This window comes from Piliocolobus tephrosceles, chromosome 11, assembly GCF_002776525.5.
Source record: "Piliocolobus tephrosceles isolate RC106 chromosome 11, ASM277652v3, whole genome shotgun sequence".
Lineage (NCBI taxonomy): Eukaryota > Metazoa > Chordata > Mammalia > Primates > Cercopithecidae > Piliocolobus > Piliocolobus tephrosceles.
Genome location: NC_045444.1, coordinates 89362854 through 89387410, shown reverse-complemented (window position 1 = coordinate 89387410; position 24557 = coordinate 89362854). Strand labels below are relative to the sequence as shown.

The window sequence follows — 24557 nt, the reverse complement described above, 5'->3', positions numbered from 1 at the left end:
TACCCTTGTTTGCAGACGACATGATCCTACATTTAGAAAACCCCATATTCTCAGTCGAAAGCTCCTCCAGAGATAAACAACTTCAGCAAAGTTTCAGTATACAAAATCAATGTTCAAAAATCACTAGCATTCCAATATACCAACAACAACCAAGACAAGGGCCAAATTAGGAAGGCAATCCCATTCACAATTGCCAGAAAAAGAATAAAATAACCTAGGATTACAGGAGGGTGAAAGATCTCTACAATAAGAATTACAAAAGACTGCTCAAATAATCAGAGAAGATACAAACAAATGGAAAAAAAAAATCCATGCTCATGGACAGAAAGAATCAATATCATTAAAATGGCCACACTGCACAAAGCAATTCACAGATTCAATGCTATTCCTATCAAACTGCCAATGGCATTCTTCACAGAACCAGAAAAAAAATATTTTAAAATTCATACGGAACCAAATAAAAAAAAAAAGCCCAAATAGCCAAGGCAATCCTAAGCAAAAAGTACAAAGCTGGAGGCATTATGTTACCTGACTTCAAACAATACAACAAGGCTACAGTAACCAAAACAGCATGGTACTGGCATGAAAACAGACACATAGACCAATGAAATAGAAGAGAGAGCCCAGAAACAATGTTGCCCACTTGCAACCATTTGATTTTCAACAAAGCTGACAAAAGCAAGCATTAGGGAAACAACTCACTGTTAAGTAAATGGTGCCAGGATGGCCGGGCGCGGTGGCTCACGCCTGTAATCCTAGCACTTTGGGAGGCTGAGACGGGTGGATCACGAGGTCAGGAGATCGAGACCATCCTGGCTAACACGGTGAAACCCCGTCTCTACTAAAAATACGGAAAAAAAAACTAGCCGGGCGAGGTGGCAGGCAGTCCCAGCTACTCGGGAGGCTGAGGCAGGAGAATGGCGTAAACCCGGGAGGCGGAGCTTGCAGTAAGCTGCAATCCGGCCACTGCACTCCAGTCTGGGCGACAAAGCGAGACTCCGTCTCAAAAAAAAAAAAAAAAAATGGTGCCGGGATTACGGGTTAGCCACATGCAGATGACAGAAGTTGGACCCCTTCCTCACACCATATACAAAAAAAAACAACCAAACAAACAAAAGAAAAACTCAAGATGGACTAAAGATTTAAATATAAAATCCAAAACTATAAAAACCTGGAAGACAGCCTAGGCAATACCATCCTGGACAAGGGAATGGACAAAGATTTCATGACAAAGACACTAAAAGCAATTGCAACAAAAGCAAAAATTGGCAAATGGAATCTAAATAAACTTAAGAGCTTCTATACAGCAAAAGAAACTATCAACAGAGTAAACAAACAAACTGAAGAATGGGAGAAAAATATTTGCAAACTGTGCATCTGACAAAGGTCTATTATCCAGCATCTAAATGGAACTTAAAACAAATTTACAAGAGAAAACCCCATTGAAAAGTGGACAAAGGACAAGAACAGACACTTTTTTTTTTTTTTAAGTTCTGGGATACAAGTGCTGAACGTGCAAGTTTGTTACATAGGTATACATGTGCCATGGTGGTTTGCTGCCCCAATCAACTCATCATCTAGGTTTTAAGCCCTGCATGCATTAGGTATTTGTCCTACTGCTCTACCTCCTCTTTTCCTCCAGCCCCTCACAGGCCCTGGTGTGTGATGTTCTCCTCCCTGTGTCCATGTGTTCTCATTGTTCAAATCCCACTTATGAGTGAGAACATTAGGTGTTTGGTTTTCTGTTCCTGTGTTAGTCTGCTGAGGATGATGGTTTCCAACTCATCCATGTCCCTGCAAAAGGACATGAACTCATTCTATTTTATGGCTGCATAGTATTTCATGGTATATATGTGCCACATTTTCTTCATCCAGTCTATCATTGATGGGCATCTGGGTTGGTTCCAAGTCTTTGCTATTGTAAATAGTGCTACAATAAACGTATGTGTGCATATATCTTTATAGCAGAATGATTTATAATCCTTTGGGTATACACCCAGTCATGAGATTGCTGGGTCAAATGGTATTTCTGGTTCTAGATCCTTGAGGAATCATCACACTGCCTTCCACAATGGTCGAATTAATTTACACTACCACCAACAGTGTAAAAGCGTTCCTATTTCTCCACAGCTGTGCCAGCATCGTTTCCAAACTTTCTAATAATCGCCATTCTAACTGGAGTGTGATGGTATCTCACTGTGGTTTTGATTTGCATTTCTCTAATGACCAATGATGATCAACTTTTTTTCTTATGTTTGTTGGCCACATAAATGTCTTCTTTGGAAAGGTGTCTTTTCATATCCTTTGCCCACTTTTTAATGGATTTTCTTATAAATTTGTTTAACTTTCTTGTAGATTCTGGATATTAGACCTTTGTCAGATAGATAGCTTGCAAAAATGTTCTCCCATTCTGTAGGCTGCCTGTTCACTCTGATGATAGTTTCTTTTGCTGTGCGGAAGCTCTTTAGCTTAATTAGATCTCATTTGTCAATTTTGGCTTTTGTTGCAATTGCTTTTGGTGTTTTAGTCATGAAGGCTTTGCCCATGTCTATGTCCTGAATGGCACTGCCCAGGTTTTCTTCTAGGGTTTTTATAGTTTCAGGTTTTACGTTTAAGTCTTTGATCCATCTTGAGTTAATTTTTGTATAAGGTGTAAGGAAGGGGTCCAGTTTCTGCATACGGCTAGCCAGTTTTCCCAGCACTATTTATTAAATAGGGAATCCTTTCCCCATTGCTTGTTTTTGTCACATTTGTCGAAGATCAGATGGTTGTAGATGTGTGGTGTTCTTTCTGAGGCCTCTGTTCTGTTCCATTGGTCTATATCTCTGTTTTGGTACCAGTACCGTGCTGTTTTGGTTACTGTAGCCTTGTAGTACAGTTTGAAGTCAGGAAATGTGATGCCTCCAGCTTTATTCTTTTTGCTTAGGATTGTCTTGGCTATATGGGCTTTTTTTTTGGTTCCATATGAAATTTAAAGTAGTTCTGTCCAGTTTGAACATAAACTTTTCAAAAAGAAGACATATATGCAGTCAACAAGTATATGAAGAAAAGCTCAATATCACTAACCATTAGAAAAATGCAAATCAAAACCACAATGAGATACTATCTCACACCAGTTAGAATGGCCATTATTAAAAACTCAAAAGATAACAGATGCTAGTGAGGTTGTGAAGAAAAGAGAACACTTATACACTGCTGGTGGGAGTGCAAATTTGTTCAACCATTGTAGAAAGCAGTATGGTGATTCCTCAAAGAGATAAAAACAGAAAGACCATTCAACCCAGCAATCCTATTATTGGATATATACCCAGAGGAATATAAATCATTCTTCCATAAAGACACATGCATGTGAATGTTCATTAATGCCCTATTCACAATAGCAAACAAATGGAACCAACCTAAATGCCCATCATTGACAGACTAGATAAAGAAAATGTGGTACATATACACCACAGAATACTATGCAGCCATAAAAAAGAACAAGATCATGTCTTTTGTGGGAACACAGGTGGAGCTGGAGGCTACTTCCTTAGCAAACTATCACTGAAACAAAAAACCAAATACTGCATATTCTCACTTACAAGTGAGGGCTAAATGATAAAAACTTATGAACACAAAGAAGGGAACAACAGACAATGGGGTCTACTTCAGAGTGGAGGGTGGGAGGGAGAGGAGCTGAAAAAATAACTATTGGGTACTAGGCCTAATGCATGGGTGGATGAAATAATCTGTACAATCTGAGTTTACCTCCATAACAAACCTTCGCATGTACCCTTGAACCTGAAGTAAAAAAAAAAAACTAAAAAACCAAAACCAAAAACAAAAAAACACCAAATAGCTCCATTTGGTAGGAGATGTTGATAAAGGGGGATACTGCACCATGTGCAGGTACAGCAAGTGTATATATATATGAAAATCTGTGTACCCTCTGCTCACTTTGGTCATGAACCTAAAATTGCTCTAAAAAATACAGTCCACTGAAACAAACAAACCCAAAAGTTCCATTAAGTTTCCAGGAATATTCTCTCTCTGATCTTCAGTTCTTTGAAGAAAATTCTTTCTTATAATCTGTTTCTCACATTTTTTTTTCCATGCTTCATACCATGTTTCCTATTCCATGGTTTCAAATAACCTTCTGTGTCATCTCCTACCTAAACAATGTAAAACCACCTTTGTACTTACTTTGTATAGAAAGTTTAATCCAATTACAAAGAGTGTTAATTAACTTTTTTTTGAACTCAAATAAACAACTGTGCTCGGAAAGGTACCCTAGGTAAAATGACAACCCTTTGACACATTCAGACTCCTTGATCTTCCTGTTGGAAGAAAAAAAAAAAAAAAAACTTTCTAAATGTTCTGATAGAAACTAGAATAAATGTCAAATAAAGGGGAAACTACAGAAGTACTTCATTCTGGACATGAAAAATTAAAATGTAGTTGGTTAATATTTAAATTATTTGTTGAATATTAACCTTTGCTGGTGATGCAGTATGGCTCTGGTCTAAGTCCCAGAAAGCCCGAACATAAACAAGAAGGATTCCCCTGCACATAGTCACCTCTCAACCAATTATTCTTACCCCTAGAATTTAGATAACTCAATTTGGCTGGACCATAAAGGAGCAAAATGGCATAGATTAACTCTAGAATGCTCTAGATTATGAACAGAAACAAGGGTTAATTCTAGGTAAAATTTTTACCTGTGGTGTAACTTATAATTAAAGTTGTTATGCTTTTAAAAATAATTTTTATTATGAAAGTAATAAATACTCATTGTAGAAAATTTGGAAAATTCAAGTATACAAGAGACACATTATCCTTCATAGTATTACTTATGTTAAGTATATTCTAAATAACCAGAGAGCAATTTAGAGGTTTTTCTTAGTAATTTTCCATATGTCAGTCAAAACAATCTTTCACCTCTTTGGCTCAAACTATGAACTTGGTCAAAAATACTTTTAGCCAACAGTTTGAACAGTATTTAGCCATCCTCATCTTTTTATCTTTATGCATTCTGACTCACGTGGCACACATTTACCCACAAGGATTAGCAAGGATATGTCTAATTCCCCATATACTAGTGGTACCTCCATTGCATTACCTCCATTACTTTCTATTTCTTCAAGAAAACATACCAGAAAGTGGCTTGGAGGTCAGTGAGATGTTGATAAATCAAAAACTGGAGTTTAGGCTGGACACGGTGGTTCACGCTTATAATCCCAGCACTTTAGGAGGCTGAGGTGGGTGGATAATGAGGTCAGGAGTTCAAGACAAGCCTGGCCAACGTGGTGGAACCCCCTCTCTACTAAAAATACAAAAACTAGCCGGGTGTGATAGCAGGCACCTGTAATCCCAGTTACTCAGTAGGATGAGGCAAGAGAACTGCTTGAAACCAGGCGGAGGAGGTTGCAGTGAGCCGAAATCATGCCACTCCAGCCTCGGCGACAGAGCAAGATTCCGTCTCAGAAAAAAAACAAACAAACTGGAGTTTAGTCTAATATATGTCTCTGTGTGTGTGTGTGTGTGTGTGTGTGTGTGTACGTTTCATTAAATGTAAGTTCCACGTCAACTCTGGCACTTCAGAACTAGTTACAGATTATGTTACATTTCCAACTGATCTCAAAGCACAAGTGTGCCCAAACACAGAGACTGGTAAGTACTCTTTATTTAAAGTACTATTTGTAGTCCTGAATGGAAATCTTTAAAAATCCTTACATAAAAATGAAAGTCATGGAAACACTATTTTAAACACAATGTGGTCAGGCTCAGTGGCTCAAGCCTGTAATCCCAGCACTTTGGGAGGCCAAGGCACGTGGATCACCTGAGGTCAGGAGTTTGAAGCCAGCCTGACTAACATGGTGAAATCCTGCGTCTCCTAAAAAAACAAAAAAATTAGCCAGGTGTGGTGGTGGGCACCTGTAATCCCACCTACTCGGGAAGCTGAGGCAGGAGAATTGCTTGAACTTGGAAGGCAGAGGTTGCAGTGAACCAAGATCGTGCCATTGCACTCCAACCTGGGCAACAGGAGTGAAACTCCACCTCAAAAATAAATAAATAAACACGATGTAAATCAAAAGTGTCAAGAAATTAAGGTCATTTAGTAAGACTAATATATTTTGCTAAAGAGCATAAAACTGGTTACTTACAAAATATACTCACCATTTGTGCACTGGATTTCCCCAATGACTGAAGTTCATACTGAATAGCTTGCCCATTTTGGTCCACTAGATGGAAGTGCTCTGCAGAAAGAGTCTGTGTCTGAGTCAGGGGCCGTGTTATATTCTGTGATACGTGTGAATTATTTGCTTCAGGAGTAGTGATGGGCAAAACTGTAGGAGAATCATTTTGTCCAAAGGAAGAATCCCTGGAGTCCATACAGGTTAGATGCTTTTGCAAAGAAAAAAAAAAAATCACTTCAGTCTTTTTAGGATATACTGTCACCATTTTTTTTTTTAAAGATGGGTATAATAAAAATGAAAAGATATCCATTTTTCAGTTGTTTTTACTTTTTTGTAAGAGTTGTCAATTCATACAAATTGCTATACACAGAAAGCATTTCTTAAGTAAAATTATTGATTATTGTATTTATTATCTTAATTTTATCAAAATTGTCCACAGGAATGGAACCTGAAATAATGTAATATAATTCAACCTTTAGATTTTTCTCTGTATATAAAATTTTTATGAATATAACTAAGTCTTAAGTTCTGTATTATTAAATATTTCATAAAATATGTGTATAATTAAACATTAAAATTCTTTTTTTTTTTTTTGAGACAGACTCTTGCTCTGTCACCCAGGCTGCAGTGCAACGGCGCTATCTTGGCTCACTGCAAGCTCCTCCTCCTGGGTTCATGCCATTCTCCTGCCTCAGCCTCCAGAGTAGCCGAGACTATAGGTGACTGCCACAACACTCGGCTAATTTTCTGTATTTTTAGTAGAGATGGGGTTTCACCACGTTAGCCAGGATGGTCTCAATTTCCTGACCTCGTGATCCACCCGCCTCAGTCTCCCAAAGAGATGGGATTACAGGCATGAGCCACCGCGCCTGGCCTAAATTCTTTTCGCTTCTTTCTTTTGAAATGGAGTTTCACTCTTGTGGACTGCAATGGTGGGATCTCAGCTCACAGCAACCTCGGCCTTCTGGGTTTAAGTGATTTTCCAGCCTCAGCTTCCCAAGTAGCTGGGATTACAGGCACTCACCACCATGCCCGGCTAATTTTTGTATTTTTAGTACAGACAGGGTTTCACCACGTTGGCCAGGCTAGTCTTGAACTCCTGACCTCAGGTGATACGCCCGCCTCGTCCTCCCAAAATGCTGGGATTACAGGTGTGAGCCACTGCGCCCAGCCCAAAATTCTTGAATACACTAAATGTAACAGCTATCCCTTGAGCATAAAGAGCTGTTAAATGGCACACTGTTTTACCCTAGGATGGAAAAAAGTTCCCAGCTGAATCCATACCTCAAATACTTGAGCATTGGTTTTTGACTCTTCACCATCATTATGGTTGACTCTTAATGAATCATTAGATTGTTCCATGCTGACATCATATTCAATTCCATTTTCTTCTATTATTTAACAGCTGAAAGAGTTTAAATAGTTGATCAACTAAAGCAGTTAGTATTTTTGTGGAATGTTTTATCTTAAACAAATCTCTCATATTCACTACTGTGGTACCCTATATAATTTAGGTAAAATCATTTCCATTCTATAAATTAAAAAACTAACATTTTTAAAAATGACTTGCCAAGGCACCAGAATACATTCAATGCAGGGCAAAAAATTAGTGTTATATAGTTCCCTCACCCTATCTTTTTTTTTTTTTTTTTTTTGAGACGGAGTCTTGCTCTGTCGCCCAGGCTGGAGTGCAGTGGCCAGATCTCAGCTCACTGCAAGCTCCGCCTCCCGGGTTTACGCCATTCTCCTGCCTCAGCCTCCCGAGTAGCTGGGACTACAGGCGCCCGCCACTTCGCCCGGCTAGTTTTTTGTATTTTTTTAGTAGAGATGGGGTTTCACCGTGTTAGCCAGGATGGTCTCGATCTCCTGACCTCGTGATCCACCCGTCTCGGCCTCCCAAAGTGCTGGGATTACAGGCTTGAGCCACCGCGCCCGGCCCTCCTCACCCTATCTTTAACTACACTTCTGTACTGGCTTTTTAAGATTTATTTTATGTGACAAGGTACTCAAATACTTCTAAAATTCTCATATTACCAGAGATTTAATGCAAATAAAGTTTTTCAACTTTATGAGTTGGGTATGCCCTATTGTAGCATTATACAATTTTAAAACAGATATCCTGGTGTAGACAGATATTTTATATATATATATATATATATATATACACAATTTTTACCATTAATAGACAAGTATACCACTTAACATCAGTTTGACAAGCTTTGAAAAGGAAGAGATATTTAAAAAAAAAATGAAGAAATATATATACCAATAACTCTGAGCCACTTAGGTCTAGTACAGTAGTTCTCAATTGGGGCAATTTCTGTAAAGCTACAAAATCAGTCCAGTTTTAATATATGGCTATAAAGTATCTTTTACTTGCTTTTCCTTTAAGATTTTAAATGATCACTTATAACCTAATCAAGTAAAAAATCAATTACAAAAATTCCAAAAAGCCTGTTGTTACCTTGTGCTATGGAATATGGAAGTAAAAGCAATTTGAATTTATAACTTTCTGGATTATTTTTGAATTTTACATATTATATCTATATTACTTGAGAATAAAATTATTTAGAAGGGGTTTCAAAATAAAAAGAGCCTCCCATTAGTGGCAATATGGCAAATAGATACTGTAAAAAAAAAAAAAAAACTGTCTTGCTACAAAACAAAAAACAGAAAGTTGACCAAAAATAAAATATTTATTTTGTGTCCAGGCTCTGCTACAAGAAGTGCCAACAATCAAAGGCATTCCTCACTCCAATGACCACTCTCCTCTCCCCGCAACCCCAAAAAAGCAAAACCAAAGAGTTGAGCATAAACAAAGAGGAAACTTTCCCTAAGGTTAGTTAGTTCTAATACATTAGTTTTGTGGCTAAGAAACTGAAGTTGGGACAAGTAGCTGGTAGGGGAAGAAAACTTAAAACTCCCAAGATAAGGATAACAACCTGAAAGGTTTGGGGTGAAGAGTGTAACCTGGCTTCTGGTAAGAAAAAATGCAGGTACTATTTGGAGAAAAAGAAATCCAGTTAAGACTCCAGTTTTCTTTCATATTAAGATCAATCAAATATAAGCTAACAATCAAAGAATAAAAAAAAAAAACAGGAAATTAGCCACCATGTGAATGAGTCACCAGATTCAGACAGCCCCTAAAGACTTCCCATATTGGAAACATGTAAGATTGAACATAATGTAATTATTTAATGTCTAAAAAAATGAATCACAGAGATAAGCAAATAATAAAAACTATCAAAAGTTTAATTTTTTAAAAAAACAGGCTGGGCACAGTGGCTCATGCCTGTAATCTCCGTACTCTGGGAGGTCCAGGTGGGTGGATCACTTGTGGTCAGGAGCCTGGCCAACATGGGGAAACCCTGTCTCTACTAAAAATACAATAATTAGCTGAGCATGGTGGTACATGCCTGTAATCCTCACTACTTGCGAGGCTGAGGGAGAATCATTGCTTAAACCCAGGAGGTGGAGGTTGCAGTGAGCCGAGATGGCACCACTGCACTGCAGCCTGGGTGACAGAGCAAGATTTTGTCTCAAAAAAAAAGGAAAACTGTTGAAATTAGAAAGTCAATGGGGCCAGAAACAGTGGTTCATGTCTATAATTCCAGCACTTTGAGAGACCAAGGCAAGAGGATTGCTTGAGGCCAGGAATTCGAGACCAGCCTGGGCAACATAATGAGAGCCTATCTCTACAAAAAATTTAAAAATCAGCCATGTATGGTGGTGTAGGTCTGCAGTCCCAGCTACTCGGGAGGCTGAGGTGGGAGGATCTCTTGAGTCCAGGAGTCTGAGGCTGCAGTGAGCCATAATCATGCCACTGCACTCCAGCCTGGGTGACACAGCAACACCCTGTCTCAAAAAAAAAAAAAAAAAAAAAAAAAAAGGCAATGGATAAGTTAAATAGATTAGATGCAGAAGAAAGAATTATTAAATTGGAAGACAGAGTTTAAAATTACCTAGACTGCATCAAAGCAAAAACAGAAGATAAAAAATATGACAAAGAGACTTAAAAGTAAGGAAAATAGAAAGTACAGTATGCATATAAGTGAAGTCTCAAAAGAATAGAAAAGAGAAAATGAAGGAGAGATAATATAGATGCTCTCAGACTTATCCCGATAAACACACTGTGAGTTGAAAATACCTTAAGTGGAAACTATCCTAAGTTGAAAGTGCATTTTTGACTTACAGCATTTTCGATTTACAATGGGTTTATCCAGATGTAATGCCATCGCCATCATAGGTTAAGGGGTGTACTAAATATATATTATTTTCACACCATCATAAAGTTGAAAATCGTAAGTTGAATTAATGTAAGTCAGGGACCATCTGTATTTGAAGAGATAATGGCTGGCAATTTTTCAAAACTAAAGACATGAATCCACAGATAAAGGAAGTCTTACTTTTAAGTATTCCAAGAGAAATAAAAAGAAACCCATACTCAATGTAGTGAACATGCAATATGCTAAAGAGGAACAGAAAAATGCATCTGGAGAGACAAGACGGACCATAAAAACATCCCTGAGCCTAGGTAAAAAAAAAAAAAAAAATTAAAGAAAGAGAGATAAGACAGAATCCCTACAGAGTATTGAAATTAGACATATAGTGGCCTTCTTATAGCAACAAGGTAGCAGAAGTCACAGGAATATTTAAGGTTTTAAGAAAGTAGATTGGCCGGATGTGGTGGCTCACGCCTGTAATCCTAGCATTTTGGGAGGCGGAGGAGGGCAGATCGCTTGAGCCCACAAGTTTGAGACCAGCCTGGGCAACATGGCGAAACCCCATCTCAAAAAAGAAAAAAAAGAAAAGTAACTATCAATAAACAATTGTATATGATCCAAACTATTTTTTTCTACTGTCTAACCTTCAGAATAACCATAAAATACCCAAAAAAACAACAACAAAAAAAACACCACTCCACAAAACCCTACTTTTTTCAGAAAAGAGAGTGAAAGGAAGATACTTTAAGATTTAAAAAAACTGAAAGTTGGCTGGGTACGGTGGCTCACACTGTAATCCCAACACTTTTGGAGGCCAAGGCAGGCGGATCACTTAAGGCCAGGAGTTCAAGACCATCCTGACCAACATGGCAAAACCCTGTCTCTAATAAAAATACAAAAAAAAAAAAAAAAAAAAGAATTAGCTGGGCGTGATGGCGCATACCTGTAACCACAGCTACTCGAGTGACTAAGGTACAAAAATTGCTTGAATCCAGGAAGTGGAGGTTGCAGTGAGCCAAGATCATGCCATCACACTCTAGTCTGGGCAACAGGGCAAGACTCTGTCTCAAAAAGAATCATAATAATAAATAAAAAACAAAAAACGGAGAGTTTACAATCAATGTCTCATATATGAAAGAAATTTCTAAACAACACACTTCATATTTGATAGCACAACAGGGTAACTACAGTCAATAATTTAATTATATTTAAAAATAACTAAAATAGTATAATTGGATTGTTTGTAACACAAAGGATAAATGCTTGAGGGGATGGATACCCCATTTTACATGATATGATTATTATACATTGCATGTCAGCATCAAAACATTTCATGTACCCCATAAATATCTACAACTACTACAATTAAAATACTTTTTTTTTTTTACAGTTGTTGGCTGGGTGCAATGGCTCACACCTATAATCCCTGCACTTTGGGAGGCCGAGGAGGTGGATCACCTGAGGTCAGGAGTTTGAGACCAGCCTAGCCAACATAGTGAAACCCCATCTCTACTAAAAATACAAAAACTAGCCAGGCGTGGTGGCACACACCTATAATTCCAGTGACTTGGGAGGCTGGGTCAAGAGAATCACTTGAACCCAGGAGACACAGGTTGTAATGAGCTGAGACTGCACCACTGCACTCCAGCCTGGGCAATAAGAGCAAGACTCTGTCTCAATAAATAAATAAATAAATAAATAAATAAATAAATAATAAAAAAAGAACAGCTAAGTCATGCCATACAAGCAGATTATAAAAGGGAAGAGAAAAAATATACACCAAATATAAAACATTTGGTACAGGAATTACCTTTGTATTTCTTACATGTTAGATAACTGAATAAAGCACATTATTTTAGCAAAAAATATATATATTTCAAAAAAACAAATATTATAACAGAAAGAAGTCCTGAGATGCTTGAAAAAACGGCAAGCAAACAAATTAATAATTCTATAAAAATATAAACAAACATTCTCTGTATAAAATAATAATTTCAATATGTAACTTTGTATGTGTGTTTTAAGGACAGAAATAAAACACTATAGAACCAAAAAAAAATGCGTGTAACTCTAGAGGGTGTGATGATAGATAATATATCAATTCATAAAATATAGCAATGATAATATGCACAATATATCAAAACTTATGGGCTGCAACAAAAGCAGTGCTCAGAGGGAAATTTAGAGCAATAAATACAACAGAATTGAGAGTCCAGAAATATATATCTATGGTTAAATGATTTTTGACAAGGGTGCCAAAAGCATTTGATGAGGAAAGAATACTATCTCCAACAAATGGTGCCAGGACAACTGAATATCCACATGAAAACGAATGATGTTGAACTCCTACCTCATACTACATACCAAAAATGAAAAATGGATCAAAGAGCTAAATATAAGAACTAAAACCATGTGACTCTTAGAAGAAAAACATGGGGTAAATCTGTATGTCTTTGCATTTGGTGATAGTTTCTTAGATATGGCACCAATAGGACAAGCAAAAGGGAAAACCAATAAATTGGACATCATTAAAATAAAAATTTTTGTACAAAGATCACCATGACAAGAGTTAAAACACAGCCCACAGACGGGAGAGAGTATCTACAAATCACATATCTGATAAGGGTCTGGAATACGTAAAGAACTCATACAATTCAACAACAAAGAGACTACAATCCAAAATAACCCAATTACAAAATGGGCAAAGGTAGAGCCCAAAGATAGATCAAGACCCTGTCTAAAAACAAACAAACAAACAAAATCCCATTATGCTAAGTGATAGAAGCCAAGCCACACACAAAAGGTCACATACTATACGGTTCTATTTTCATAAAATATCCAAAACAGGTAAATCCATAGAGAAATAAAGGAGACTGGTAGATGCCAGAGGCTTGAGGGAAGGTATAATGGAATAATGGGTACAAAATTTTATTTTGAGTGATGAAGATGTTTTGAAGCTCTACATGGCACTTTTGCAACTTTGTGAATGTACTGTCAGTAAATTGTTCATTTTAAAGGGATTAATTTTAAGTTATATGAATTTCACCTCAATTAAAAAAATACAATAGTATTACCAAAATGGGTGTGTACCTATATATGCATGTGTATATACAAGCAGGAAAATATGAATGTGGACTAGATATCTGATATTAAGGAATTTTTCTTGGGATATTCAGGCATTCCATTAAAAAAAGGGGAAAAAAAGGAATTTTGGGGCTAGATACAGTGACTCACACTTATAATCCCAACACTTTGGGAGGCTGAGATGGGAAGATTACTTGAGAATAGGAATTTGAGACCAGCATGAGAGTTCAAGACCAGCCTGAGACCCCATTTCTACAAGAAACTTAAAAAAAAAAATTAGCTGGGTATCGGGGACACATGTCTGTAGTCATAACTATTTGGGAGGCTGAGGTGGGAGGATGGCTTGAGCCTAGGAGTTTGAGGCTGCAGTAAGCTGTGACTGTACCACTGCAATTCAGCCTGTGCAACAGAGTGAGACTCTGTCTCTAAAATTAGTATTTTTGGTATTTTTAGGTATGTGAATGGTTTGATAATATTAACACTTATAGATAAAATTATTAGAATGTCTAGGATTTGTTTAAAAAATATCAAAGTCAGGCTGAGCGTGGTGACTCACACGTGTAATCCCAGCACTTTGTGAGGCAGAGGTGGGTGGATCACCGGAACCCAAGAGTTTGACACTAGCCTGGGCAACGTAACAAGACCCTATTTCCACTAAAGATCAAAAAAATTAGCTGGACGTGGTGGTGTGTGCCTGTAGTCCCAGCTTCTCAGCAAGCTGAAGCAGGAGATCACTTGAGCCCAGGAGCTGTGATTGTGCCACTGCACCCCAGCCTGTGTGACAAAGTGAGACCTTGTCTCGAGAAAGTAAATAAATACCAAAGTCAGAGAAAGGGTACAATTGATAGAGAAATAAATAAAACAAGATTGGTCATACATTGATAATTGTACACCGGCTTCATTTACTGTTCTACTAATATATATATACACACACATATATATATAATACTTTATATAAATATTTATAAAATTTATATTTAAATATATGTACAGGAGTATATATTTTAATATATGTATATTTATAAATTATATATAATTATGTATTACATACATAACATATATTATATATATATATAATACAAATTTTTTTTTGAGACAAGGTCTCACTTTGGCCCGGTGCCGTGGCGCAATCTCGGCTCACTGCAACCTCCACCTCTGCAGTTCAAGTGATTCTCCCACCTCAGCTTCTCAAGTAACTGGAACTACTGGTGCACATCACCATGCCCAGCTAATTTTTGTATTGTTTGGTAGAGATGGGGTTTCACCATGTTGGCCAGGCTGGTGTCAAACTCCTGACCTCAAGTGATCTGCCCACCTCGGCCTCCCAAAGTGCTGGGATTACAGACGTGAGCCACCGTGCCCAGCCTACTCCTGTATATTTTTGAAATTTCCCTTTAAAAACTTTTAGGCCAGGTGCAGTGGCTCATGCCTGTAATTCTAGCACTTTGGGAGGCCGAGGGAGGTGGACTGCTTGATCCCAGGAGTTCCAGACTAGCCCGGGCAACATGTTGAAACCTTGTCTCAACACACAAAAAATTAGCCAGGTGTGGTGGCCCTCACCTGCAGTCCCAGGTAATCAGAGGGCTGAGGTGGGAGGATTGCTTGATCCTGGGAGGTCAAGACTGTAGTCAGCTGTGATCATGGCACTGCACTCCAGCCTAGGTGACAAAGCAAGACCCTGTCTCAAAAAACAATCAAATAGCAACAAGAAAAGCCAACTTTTAAAAAAATGGATAGAATTTAGGGCTAAATTGACAAATGTATTATCATAGTGCAAGATCTCATGATAATTATCTCAGCCAAGTTAAGGAAACAGAACAAGCTCGAATTACTGGACATATTTAAAATTCATTCCAAACAATTAAAGAACATATGTTCCTCTCAAATTTACATGGAACAGCAAATACTAGATCTGAACCATAAAGAACATATCATGTATCAAAACTTGTGACATACAGCTAATATAAATTTCAAGGGAAATTTATAGCGTTTAAACTAAGCTTGTCCAACCTGTGGCCTGTGGTGTGGCTTAGGATGGCTTAAAATGCAGCCCAACACAAATTCGTAAACTTTCTTAAAACATTATGAGATTTTTTTTTTTTTTTTTGCAATTTTTTAAAAACTCATCAGCTAACATTAGTGTATTTTATGTGTGGCCCAAGACAATTCATCTTTTTCCAATGTAGCCCAGGGAAGTCAAAAGATTGGACACTCCTGCTTTACACCCTCATATTAGAAAAGAAAGCTGTGTTCCCTGTTTGTATAGTGGTGTGTAAATTAAAAAAAAAAAAAAACAAAAGAAAAGAAGACTGTGGTCAAAGGATACAAAATTTCAATTAGGAGGAATAAGTTCATAGTGACTACAGTTAATAGCAATATATTGTAGTCAGGTTACATCAGCAAGATGGCCCACTAGAAGTCCCTAGCATTCATCTCCCTCACAAAGACAATCAAAATAATGAATAAACAACTACATTTTAACAAAAATAAATGAGGGAGAGCATTGATGAGCACAGAAACTCAGGATGGCCACATAGAGAATAGAAGGAAGCATCCGGCCTCCACCACCCAATCCCCCAACTGGGAAGAGCTAGGAACCAAGAAGAACTCCCTGCAGCAAGGAGGGAAGCAAGAGGATTCCAGTAACCAACCCTACTAAGAGACCTCACCACTGAGGTTCCCTGCAGTCTTCACAGACACCAAGCCCAGCTGAGGAAGCTCTCTGGAATCCACACTGCTGTGCTGCCCCGTCAGAAGAAACCGACACTGTGTCCCAAGCACTGTAGTTTATGTAGCTACTGTGCTATGTCATCTTGGAATCAGAACTATGGCTGGAGTGTGTCTTGCTCCGGGGCTGAGCAGCCACAGTTCCCCTTTACCCCTGAGACTAAGCCAAGACTGAACCACCCTAGCAGTGGCCCTACATCCCCAAGTTGAGCTGTGAACAGCTGTTATACCCTCGTACGGGGTAGGGGGAAGCAGGGATGGAGCCACCCCACCTATCCCTCCTATCACCCCCTCAGCCCAGAGCTGAAGCAGTATCCTGCCTCCCACGGAAACAGTACCTTAGCTGCTCAGAGCAGTCATGCCTCTCCAGTGCATAAGGTGAAGCAACTACCCACATTCCAGGAAATGATGCCTGGGCCTCCTGGAACCGTCATGCCCCTCAGGCTTAAGCTGAAGCAGCACATGGGGCCCTGGAGAACTGGTGCTGTGGCCAAGTTGAGCAGCTGCCCATCCCAGGGCTGAGCTGACATAGTATCCTGTGTCCTAGGGAAACAGAGCAGTGGTTGAGCTGAGACACTCTGCCCTACAGACCAAACTCCTCTAGTAGTCATCCTCTCTAGAGCTGGACTAGCCCCCTAGAGTCAGCTGCTAAAACACCCTTCTCCATAGGGAGTGCAGTCATTGCTATGCTGTTCCCTACACTCCCAGGGCCTAAACAACAGCTGTACTCCACCTTTCTGGGGCACTTGCTGCTATTGCTGCTGCTGCTGCAACTGGCCTCACAGAGTCTGAGATACTGCCAAGTTCCACTATCCCAGGGACTATAGTTACTACTAAATGGTGCTTTATCCCCCAGGGACTCGAGTTACCACCGAGCCCTGCTGGCTCATGTTCCCAAACTGGAGCTATACCCTGCTCCCAAACCTCCAGGGTACCCTCTCCATTCTCTTTAGGGTTGGGCCAGTTCTGTGCCCTGCCCCTCAGAGGTAGAATCACAGCTACAACCTGGCTCTCTCGGCCTGAGCTGCTAGAGGGTATCTGAGAGTCACAGATCCTAGCTCTGTGGTCTACCTACATCCAACTCTGCCACAGAGTGCTAACCTGTACCCCAAAACTCAGGTGCCATAATAGGTTTGTGAAACCCTGATATGGTCTGGATCTGTGTCCCTACTCAAATCTAACGTTCAATTGTAATCCCTAATGTTGGAGGTGGGGTCTGGTGGGAGGTGATTGGATCATGGTGGGGGTTTCTCATGGTTTAACGTCATCTGCCCAGAGCTCTCTTTGAGATAGTGAGATCTGGTTGTTTAAAAGTGTGTGGCACTTCCCCACTCTTTCTCTTCCTCCTGCTCCTGCCATGTGAAATGCTGGTTCCCCCTTTGCCTTCCACCATGATTGGAAGCTTCCTGAGGCCTCCCCAGAAGAAGAAGCCACAATGCTTCCTGTACAGCCTGTAGAACCATGAACCAATTAAACCTCTTTTCTTTATAAATTACCCAGTCTCAAGTATTTGTTTGTATCAGTGCAAGAACAGACTAATACAGACCCTGTGCCTAGAACCCAGCGCTACTGTAGCTACTTGTAGACTGTGTCAGACCTCACACCTTGGTTAAGTCTTCCCTTTGGGGAGAAAATTAGGATAGGAGTACTCCAAAAGCCTTTGACACCAAGGACATTAACAACCTATGCTGCCACTGTCACTGCCACAAACTTCTACAGACTAGGTCACTGAGCACCCAGTTATTGCTGACGTTGAATGCAGCTGAAGAAGCTGCATGGAAACTATACCACTGCACCTATCCACAAACAGACACTACACCCTTCCTGACTGGCACGATAAAACCCAACTGCAGGTGAGAGTCTTTCTCTACAAAGTTACTCCAGAAAGTTTAGAAAAGGCAATTGTTCCACCAAATACACAGATATTGACACAGAAACACAAGGAAGTATGACACTACCAAAGGAACATAATACAGCTGACCCCCGAACAACACAGGAATTGGGGTACCAACTGTTCACATGGTCAAAGATGCGTGTATAACTTTTGACTCTCCAAAGGCTTAACTACTAATAGCTTACTATTGGCTGGAAGCCTTACCAATAACATAAAGAGTCAATTAACATATAGTTTTATGTTATATGTATTATATATGTATTATATGTACAGTATTATACACTGTATTCTTACAATAAAGTTAGCTAAATAAAAGTTTATTAAGAAAGTCATGGACAGGCGCAGTGGCTCATGCCTGTAATCACAGGATTTTGGGAGGCCGAGGCAGGCGGATCACCTAAGGTCGAGAGTTTGAGACCAGCCTGGTCAACATGGAGAAAGCCCGTCTCTACTAAAAATATGAAATTAGCCAGGCGTGGTGGCACATGCCTGTAATCCTAGCTACTCAGGAAGCTGAGGCAGGAGAATCACTTGAATCTGGGGGGCGGAGGTTGTGGTGAGCCGAGATTACACCATTGCACTCTAGCCTGGGCAACAAGAGTGAAACTCCGTCGCAAAAAAAAAAAAAAAAAAAAAAAGAAAAGAAAGAAAGTCATTTATTATTCATCAAGGGGAAGTAGATCATCATAAAGGTATTCATCCTCATCATATAAATGTAAGTTGAATAGGCTAAGGGAGAGGAAGAAGAGGAGGGGTTGGTCCCATTGTCTCAGGGGTGGTAGAGACTGAAGAAAATCGGAGTACAGGACCTGTGCAGTTTAAACCTGTGTTGATCAAGGGACAATCAGTAACAAATTCCAATGATATCTAGTAACAAATTCCAAGGGAATCTAGTAACAAATTCCAATGATAAGAAAGTCAACGAGTTGCCAAAAATTTTTTAAAACAATGATCTTAAACTTAACAAGAAACAAGAAAATACAAATAGATAATTCAATGAAATCAGGAAAACAACTCACAATATGAACAAGAAATTCAACAAAGAGATATAAATAATAAAAAGAACAAAACAAAAATCCTGCTGCTAAAGAACTCAATGAATGAAATAAATACCATAGAGACCTTCAATAGCAGACGTGATCAAGCAGAGAGAATTTCTGAACTTGGACATAGGTCATTTGAAATTACCCAGAGAGAGAAAAGAAGGAAATAACGATGAAAATGAACAAAGAAAGTCTATAAGAATTATGGGATACCATTAAATACTGCAAAACACTTAATGAGGCCAGGTGTGGTGGCTCAGGCCTGTAATCCCAGCACTTTGGAAAGCTGAGGCAGGCCGATGACTTGGGGTCAGGAGTTGAGACCAGCCTGGCCAATATGGTGAAACTCTGTGTCTACTAAAAATACAAAAATTAGGCAGGCATGGTGATGCACAACTATAATCCCAGCTATTCAGGAGGCTAAGGCATGAGAATCGCTTGAGTCCAGGAGGCAGAAGTTGGAATTAGCCGAGATCGAGCCACTGCACTCCAGGCTGGGCGACAGATTGAGTCCCTGTCTCAAAACAAAACAAAACCCCACACACATTGAATGAAATAAATTGTAGAACACACACAAAAAATGGAAAGAAATCACATTTATGGACTGGAATAATTAATATTGTAAAAATGACCATATTACCAAAGGCAATCTACAGATTCACTGCAATCCTTAAAAAATACCAATGAGCTGGGTACAATGGCCCACACCTAAGGTCCCAGCTACTCAGAAGGCTGAGGCAGGAGGATTGCTTGAGCCCAGGAGTCCAAGGCCAGTCTGGGCAATGCAGCAAGACCCTATCTCTTAAAAAACAAAACAGCAGCAACAACAACAAAACCCTGAAATCCCAATGATAGTCTTCACAGAAATAGAAGAAGAAAAAAAAAAAAAACCTTAAAATTTGTATGGAACCACAAAAGACCTTGACTAGCCAAAGCAATCCTAAGCAAAAAGAACAAAGCTGGAAGCATCACACTATCTGGCTTCAAAATATATTACAAAGCTATATAACCAAAACATCACAGTACTGGCATAAAAACAGACACACCAATGGTAGAGAATAGAAAACAAAACAAAACAAAAAATCTACGCACTTACAGCCAACTGATTTTCAGCACAGGCACCAAGAATATTCACTGGGGAAGAGACAGTCTCTTTGATAAAAGGTCCGGGGAAAACATGTAGTAAAATGAAAGTAGACCCCTAGCTCTCACCATATATAAAAACCAACTAAAAATGGATTAAAGACTTAAATGGCGACACCTGGAACTATAAAACTACTAGAAGAAAACACAAGAGTAACACTTCAGGACATTGGTCTAGGCAAAGATTTTATGGCTAAGACCTCAAAAGCAAAAATAGACAAATGGATTTGTATCAAACTAAAAAGCTTTTGTACAGCAAACTAAACAAGCAACACAGTGAAGAGACAACCTGCAGAGTGGAAGAAAATATTTGCAAACTATTCAACAAGGGATTAATAAATAAATAATTTCATCTAAAAATGGACAAATGAGCTGAACAGACATCTCTCAAAAGAAGATATACAGGTCAGGCATGGTGGTTCACACCTGTAATCCTCGCATTTTGGGAAGCTGAGGCTGGAGGACTGCCTGAGGCCAGGAGTTTGATACCAGCCTAGACAACATGGTGAAACCTGTCTCTACAAAAACACAAAAAAATTAACCGGGGGTGGTGGCATGGACCTGTGGTCCTAGCTGCTCACACCTAAGCCTGGGAGACTGAGGCTGCAGTGAGCCGAGATTGAGTTGCTGCACTCCAGCCTGGGCGATAGAATGAGACCCTGTCTCATGAAGAAGACATACAAATGGTCAATGGGTATATATATTTTTTAAAAATCTCTAAGAATCAGGTAAATACAAATCAAAATCACAATGAGCTATCATCTCACCTTGGTTAGAATTGCTATTATCAAAAAGAAAAAATAACAAATGCTGGCAAGGATTTGGAGAAAAGGGAACTCATACATTGTTGGTGTAAATTAGTATAGCCATATGAAAAACAGTATAGAGATTACTCAAAAAACTAAAAATAGACTACCATATGATCCAGCAATTCCACTAATGGGTAAATATTCAAAGGAAAGGAAATCAGTAAGTCAAGGAGAAAGCTGCACTCCCATGTTTATTACATCATTATCCCACAATGGTCAAGATAGGGAATCAACCTAAGTGTCCATAAACAGATAAACTGATAAAGAAAATGTGGTATATATGCACAGTAGAATACTATTTAGCTATAAAAAAGAATGAAATTCTGTCATTCACAGCAATATAGATGGGCTTAGAGGACATTATGTTCGAGAAATAAGCCAGGCACAGAAAGACAAACACTGCATGTTCTCACTCGTGGAAAGTTAAAAGGTTGATTTCATAGAAGTAGGGAGTAGAATAGTGGTTACTAGAGGTGGGGAAGGGTAGGGGAGGGAAGGGAACAGCCAAATGCTGGTTAATGGAAGGGCACCTTGTCAATGAAGGGGGCAAACTTGTTGAGGGTCCTGATCTGCAATTTCTCCTTAAGTGCATACAGCCTGGATGTTGGTGCGCACATTCAGCTTAAGGGGACTTGGCAGGCTCTGGGTCATTGTGGCACCTGTGATGCTCCCCCATACCACCAGCCCTGGCATAGCCTCCCGAGACCCATGCCAGTGTCCAGGCCACCTCGGAAGCTGCTGCTATTGCCCATCCAGGAGAAGCTCTAGGAGTTGATGCAGACACCTGGCCCACTCTTGTATAAGCAGCTGCCAAGCGCCTAGGGACCAGAGGTGGATACCTTGTAGGACTTCTGGGTCACCCTGATAGATATGGTGGAGGACAGAGTCGAGGCAAGGCTGAACTGGACAGATTTAAGACGGAGCTGAGAAGCTATTTCTAGGTGGGAGTCAATTGCTTTTTGACAAATATATCAATACATCAAGAGAAAAAAGACACTTTTTAACTAATGGTGCTGAAACAATTAAATAGCCATATGTAAAACAATAAACCTTGACCCTTATCTCACACCAGATAGAAAATCAACTTGAAATGGATCACAGACTATCAAATGATAAAACTTCTAGAAGAAAACACATGAGAAAAATCTTTGTACCCTTGGACTTGGCAATGATATATTAAACATGAAACAAACGGCACAAAATATAAAAGAAAAAAGTCTACAAATTGGACTCTGTCAAAATTTAAAATGTGTTCTCATTACAGATGGGAAAAAATATTTGCAAAACATATACCCGACAAAGGCCTTATATCCAAACTCTAAAAATCTTTTACAACTCAATAAGACAACTCAACTAAAAAAATTGGCAAGATGTTTGAACATACAGCTTCACTAAAGAAGATATATAGCTAGCAAGTAAGCACACAAAAAGACGATCAGCATTAGTCATTAGGGAAACAAAAATTAAAATCACATTAGATTTAAGTCATTAATCCATCTTGAGTCGATTTTGACATAAGGTGAAAGATGAGGATCCAGTTTCATTCTCTTACATGTGGCTAGTCAATTATCCCAGCACTATCTGTTGAACAGGGTGTCATTTCACCACTTGAAGGTTTTGTTTGCTTTGTCAAAAATCAGCTGGCTGTACGTATTTGGTTTTATTTCTGGGTTCTCTATTCTGTTCCACTGGTCTATATACCTATTTTTATACCAGTACCATACCGTTTTGGTGAGTACAGCCTTAAAGTATAATTTGAAATCAGGTAATGTAATGCCTCCAGATTTGTTCTTTTTGCTTTGTCTTGCTTTGGCTATGCAGGCTCTTTCTTTAGTTCCATATGAATTTTAGGATTTTTTTTCTAATTATATGAAGAATGATGGTGGTATTTTGATGGGAATTGCACTGAATTTCTAAACTGCTTTTGGCAGTATGGTCATTTTCACAATACTGATTCTACCCATCCATGAATGTGGGATATGTTTCCATTTGTATATGTTGTCTATGATTTCTTTCAGCAGTGTTTTGTAGTTTTCCTTGCAGAGGTGTTTTACCTCCTTGGTTAGGTATATTCCTAAGTATTCTACTTTTTTTGCAGCTATTGTAACAGGCGTTGAGTTCTTGATTTCATTCTCAGCTTGGCTGCTGTTGGTGTAAAGGAGAGCTACTATACAAAATTAATTATGTACATTAATTTTGTATCCAGAAACTTTGCTGAATTCTTTATTTTTTGTTTTTTGAGATGGAGTTTCACTCTTTTGCCCAGGCTGGAGTGCAACGGCCATGATCTCGACTCATGGCAACCTCTGCCTCCCAGGTTCATGATTCTCCTGCCTCAGCCTCCTGAGTAGCTGGGATTACAGGCATGCCCCACCACACCTGACTAATTTTGTATTTTTAGTAGAGACGGGGTTTCACCATGTTGGTCAGGCTGGTCTCGAACTCTTGACCTCAGGTGATCTGCCCACCTCAGCCTCCCAAAGTGCTGGGATTACAGGCGTGAGCCACCTCACCTGGCCTTCTTTGCTGAATTCTTTGATCAGTCCTAGGAGCTTTCTGGAGGAGTCTTTAGGGTTTTCTTGGTAAACAATCATATCATCTGCAAACAGTGACAGTTTGACTTCCTCTTTACCAACTGGGATGCTCTTTTATTTCTTTTTTCTTTTTTGAGACAAAGTCTCACTCTGTCACCCAGGCTGGAGTGCAGTGGTACGAACTTAATCTCAGCTCACTGCAATTTTCACCCACCGGGTTCAAGTGATTCTCATGCCTCAGCCTCCCAAGTAGCTAGGATTACAGGAGCCTGACACCACAACCAGCTAATTTTTTTGTAATATTAGAAGAGACGAGGTTTCGACATATTGACCAGGCTTGTCTCGAACTCTGGACCTGAGGTGATCCACCCACCCTGGCTTCCCAAAGTGCTCGGATTAAAGGCATGAGCCACAGCAACTAGCCTAGATGCTCTTTATTTCTTTCTCTTGTCTGACTGCTCTGGCTAGTAGGACATCCAGTACTATGTTAAAGATGAGTGATGAGAGTGGGTATCCTTTTCTTGTTCCAGGCCAGGGATGGTAGCTCACACCTGTAATCCCATCACTTTGGCAGGCTGGGGCAGGCAGGTCACTTGAGTCCAGGAGTTCAAGACCAACCTGAGTGACATAGTGAGACCCCCCCCCATCTCTACAAAAAATTTTTAAAAAATTAGCTGGTTGTGGTGGCATGTGTCTGTGCCAGCTACTGAGGAAGCTGAGGTGGGGGGATTGCCCAAGCCCAGGAGGTTGAGGCTGCAGTGAGCCATGATCATGACAGGGCAAGACCCTGTCTCAAAAGATTAAAAATTTCTTAAGGGCTGGGAGTGGTGGCTAATCTATGTAATTCTAGCACTTCGGGAAGCCAAGGTGGGAAAATGGCTTGAAGCAAGAGTTTGAGATCAGCCTGGGCAATATAATGAGATT

The 24557-nt window shown here is 39.4% G+C and overlaps 1 protein-coding gene across 3 annotated transcripts in view; it reads right to left on the bottom strand.

Annotated features, from left to right (window-relative positions):
- The window catches only part of CARF (calcium responsive transcription factor), an 85842-nt gene that overhangs the window by 37236 nt on the left and 24049 nt on the right, over nucleotides 1-24557 (bottom strand). For 2 of the 3 annotated variants that reach the window (XM_023219172.2, XM_023219166.2), the window contains exons 3-4: nucleotides 7461-7581; nucleotides 6157-6384 (exon numbers count right to left, since the gene is read on the bottom strand). In XM_023219172.2, coding sequence (XP_023074940.2) covers nucleotides 6157-6384; nucleotides 7461-7538 — 306 coding nt within the window. In that variant the 5' untranslated portion in view covers nucleotides 7539-7581. Of the gene's footprint in view, nucleotides 1-6156; nucleotides 6385-7460; nucleotides 7582-24557 lie in introns of those variants that run through there. The other variant, XM_023219177.1, reaches the window with a different exon arrangement.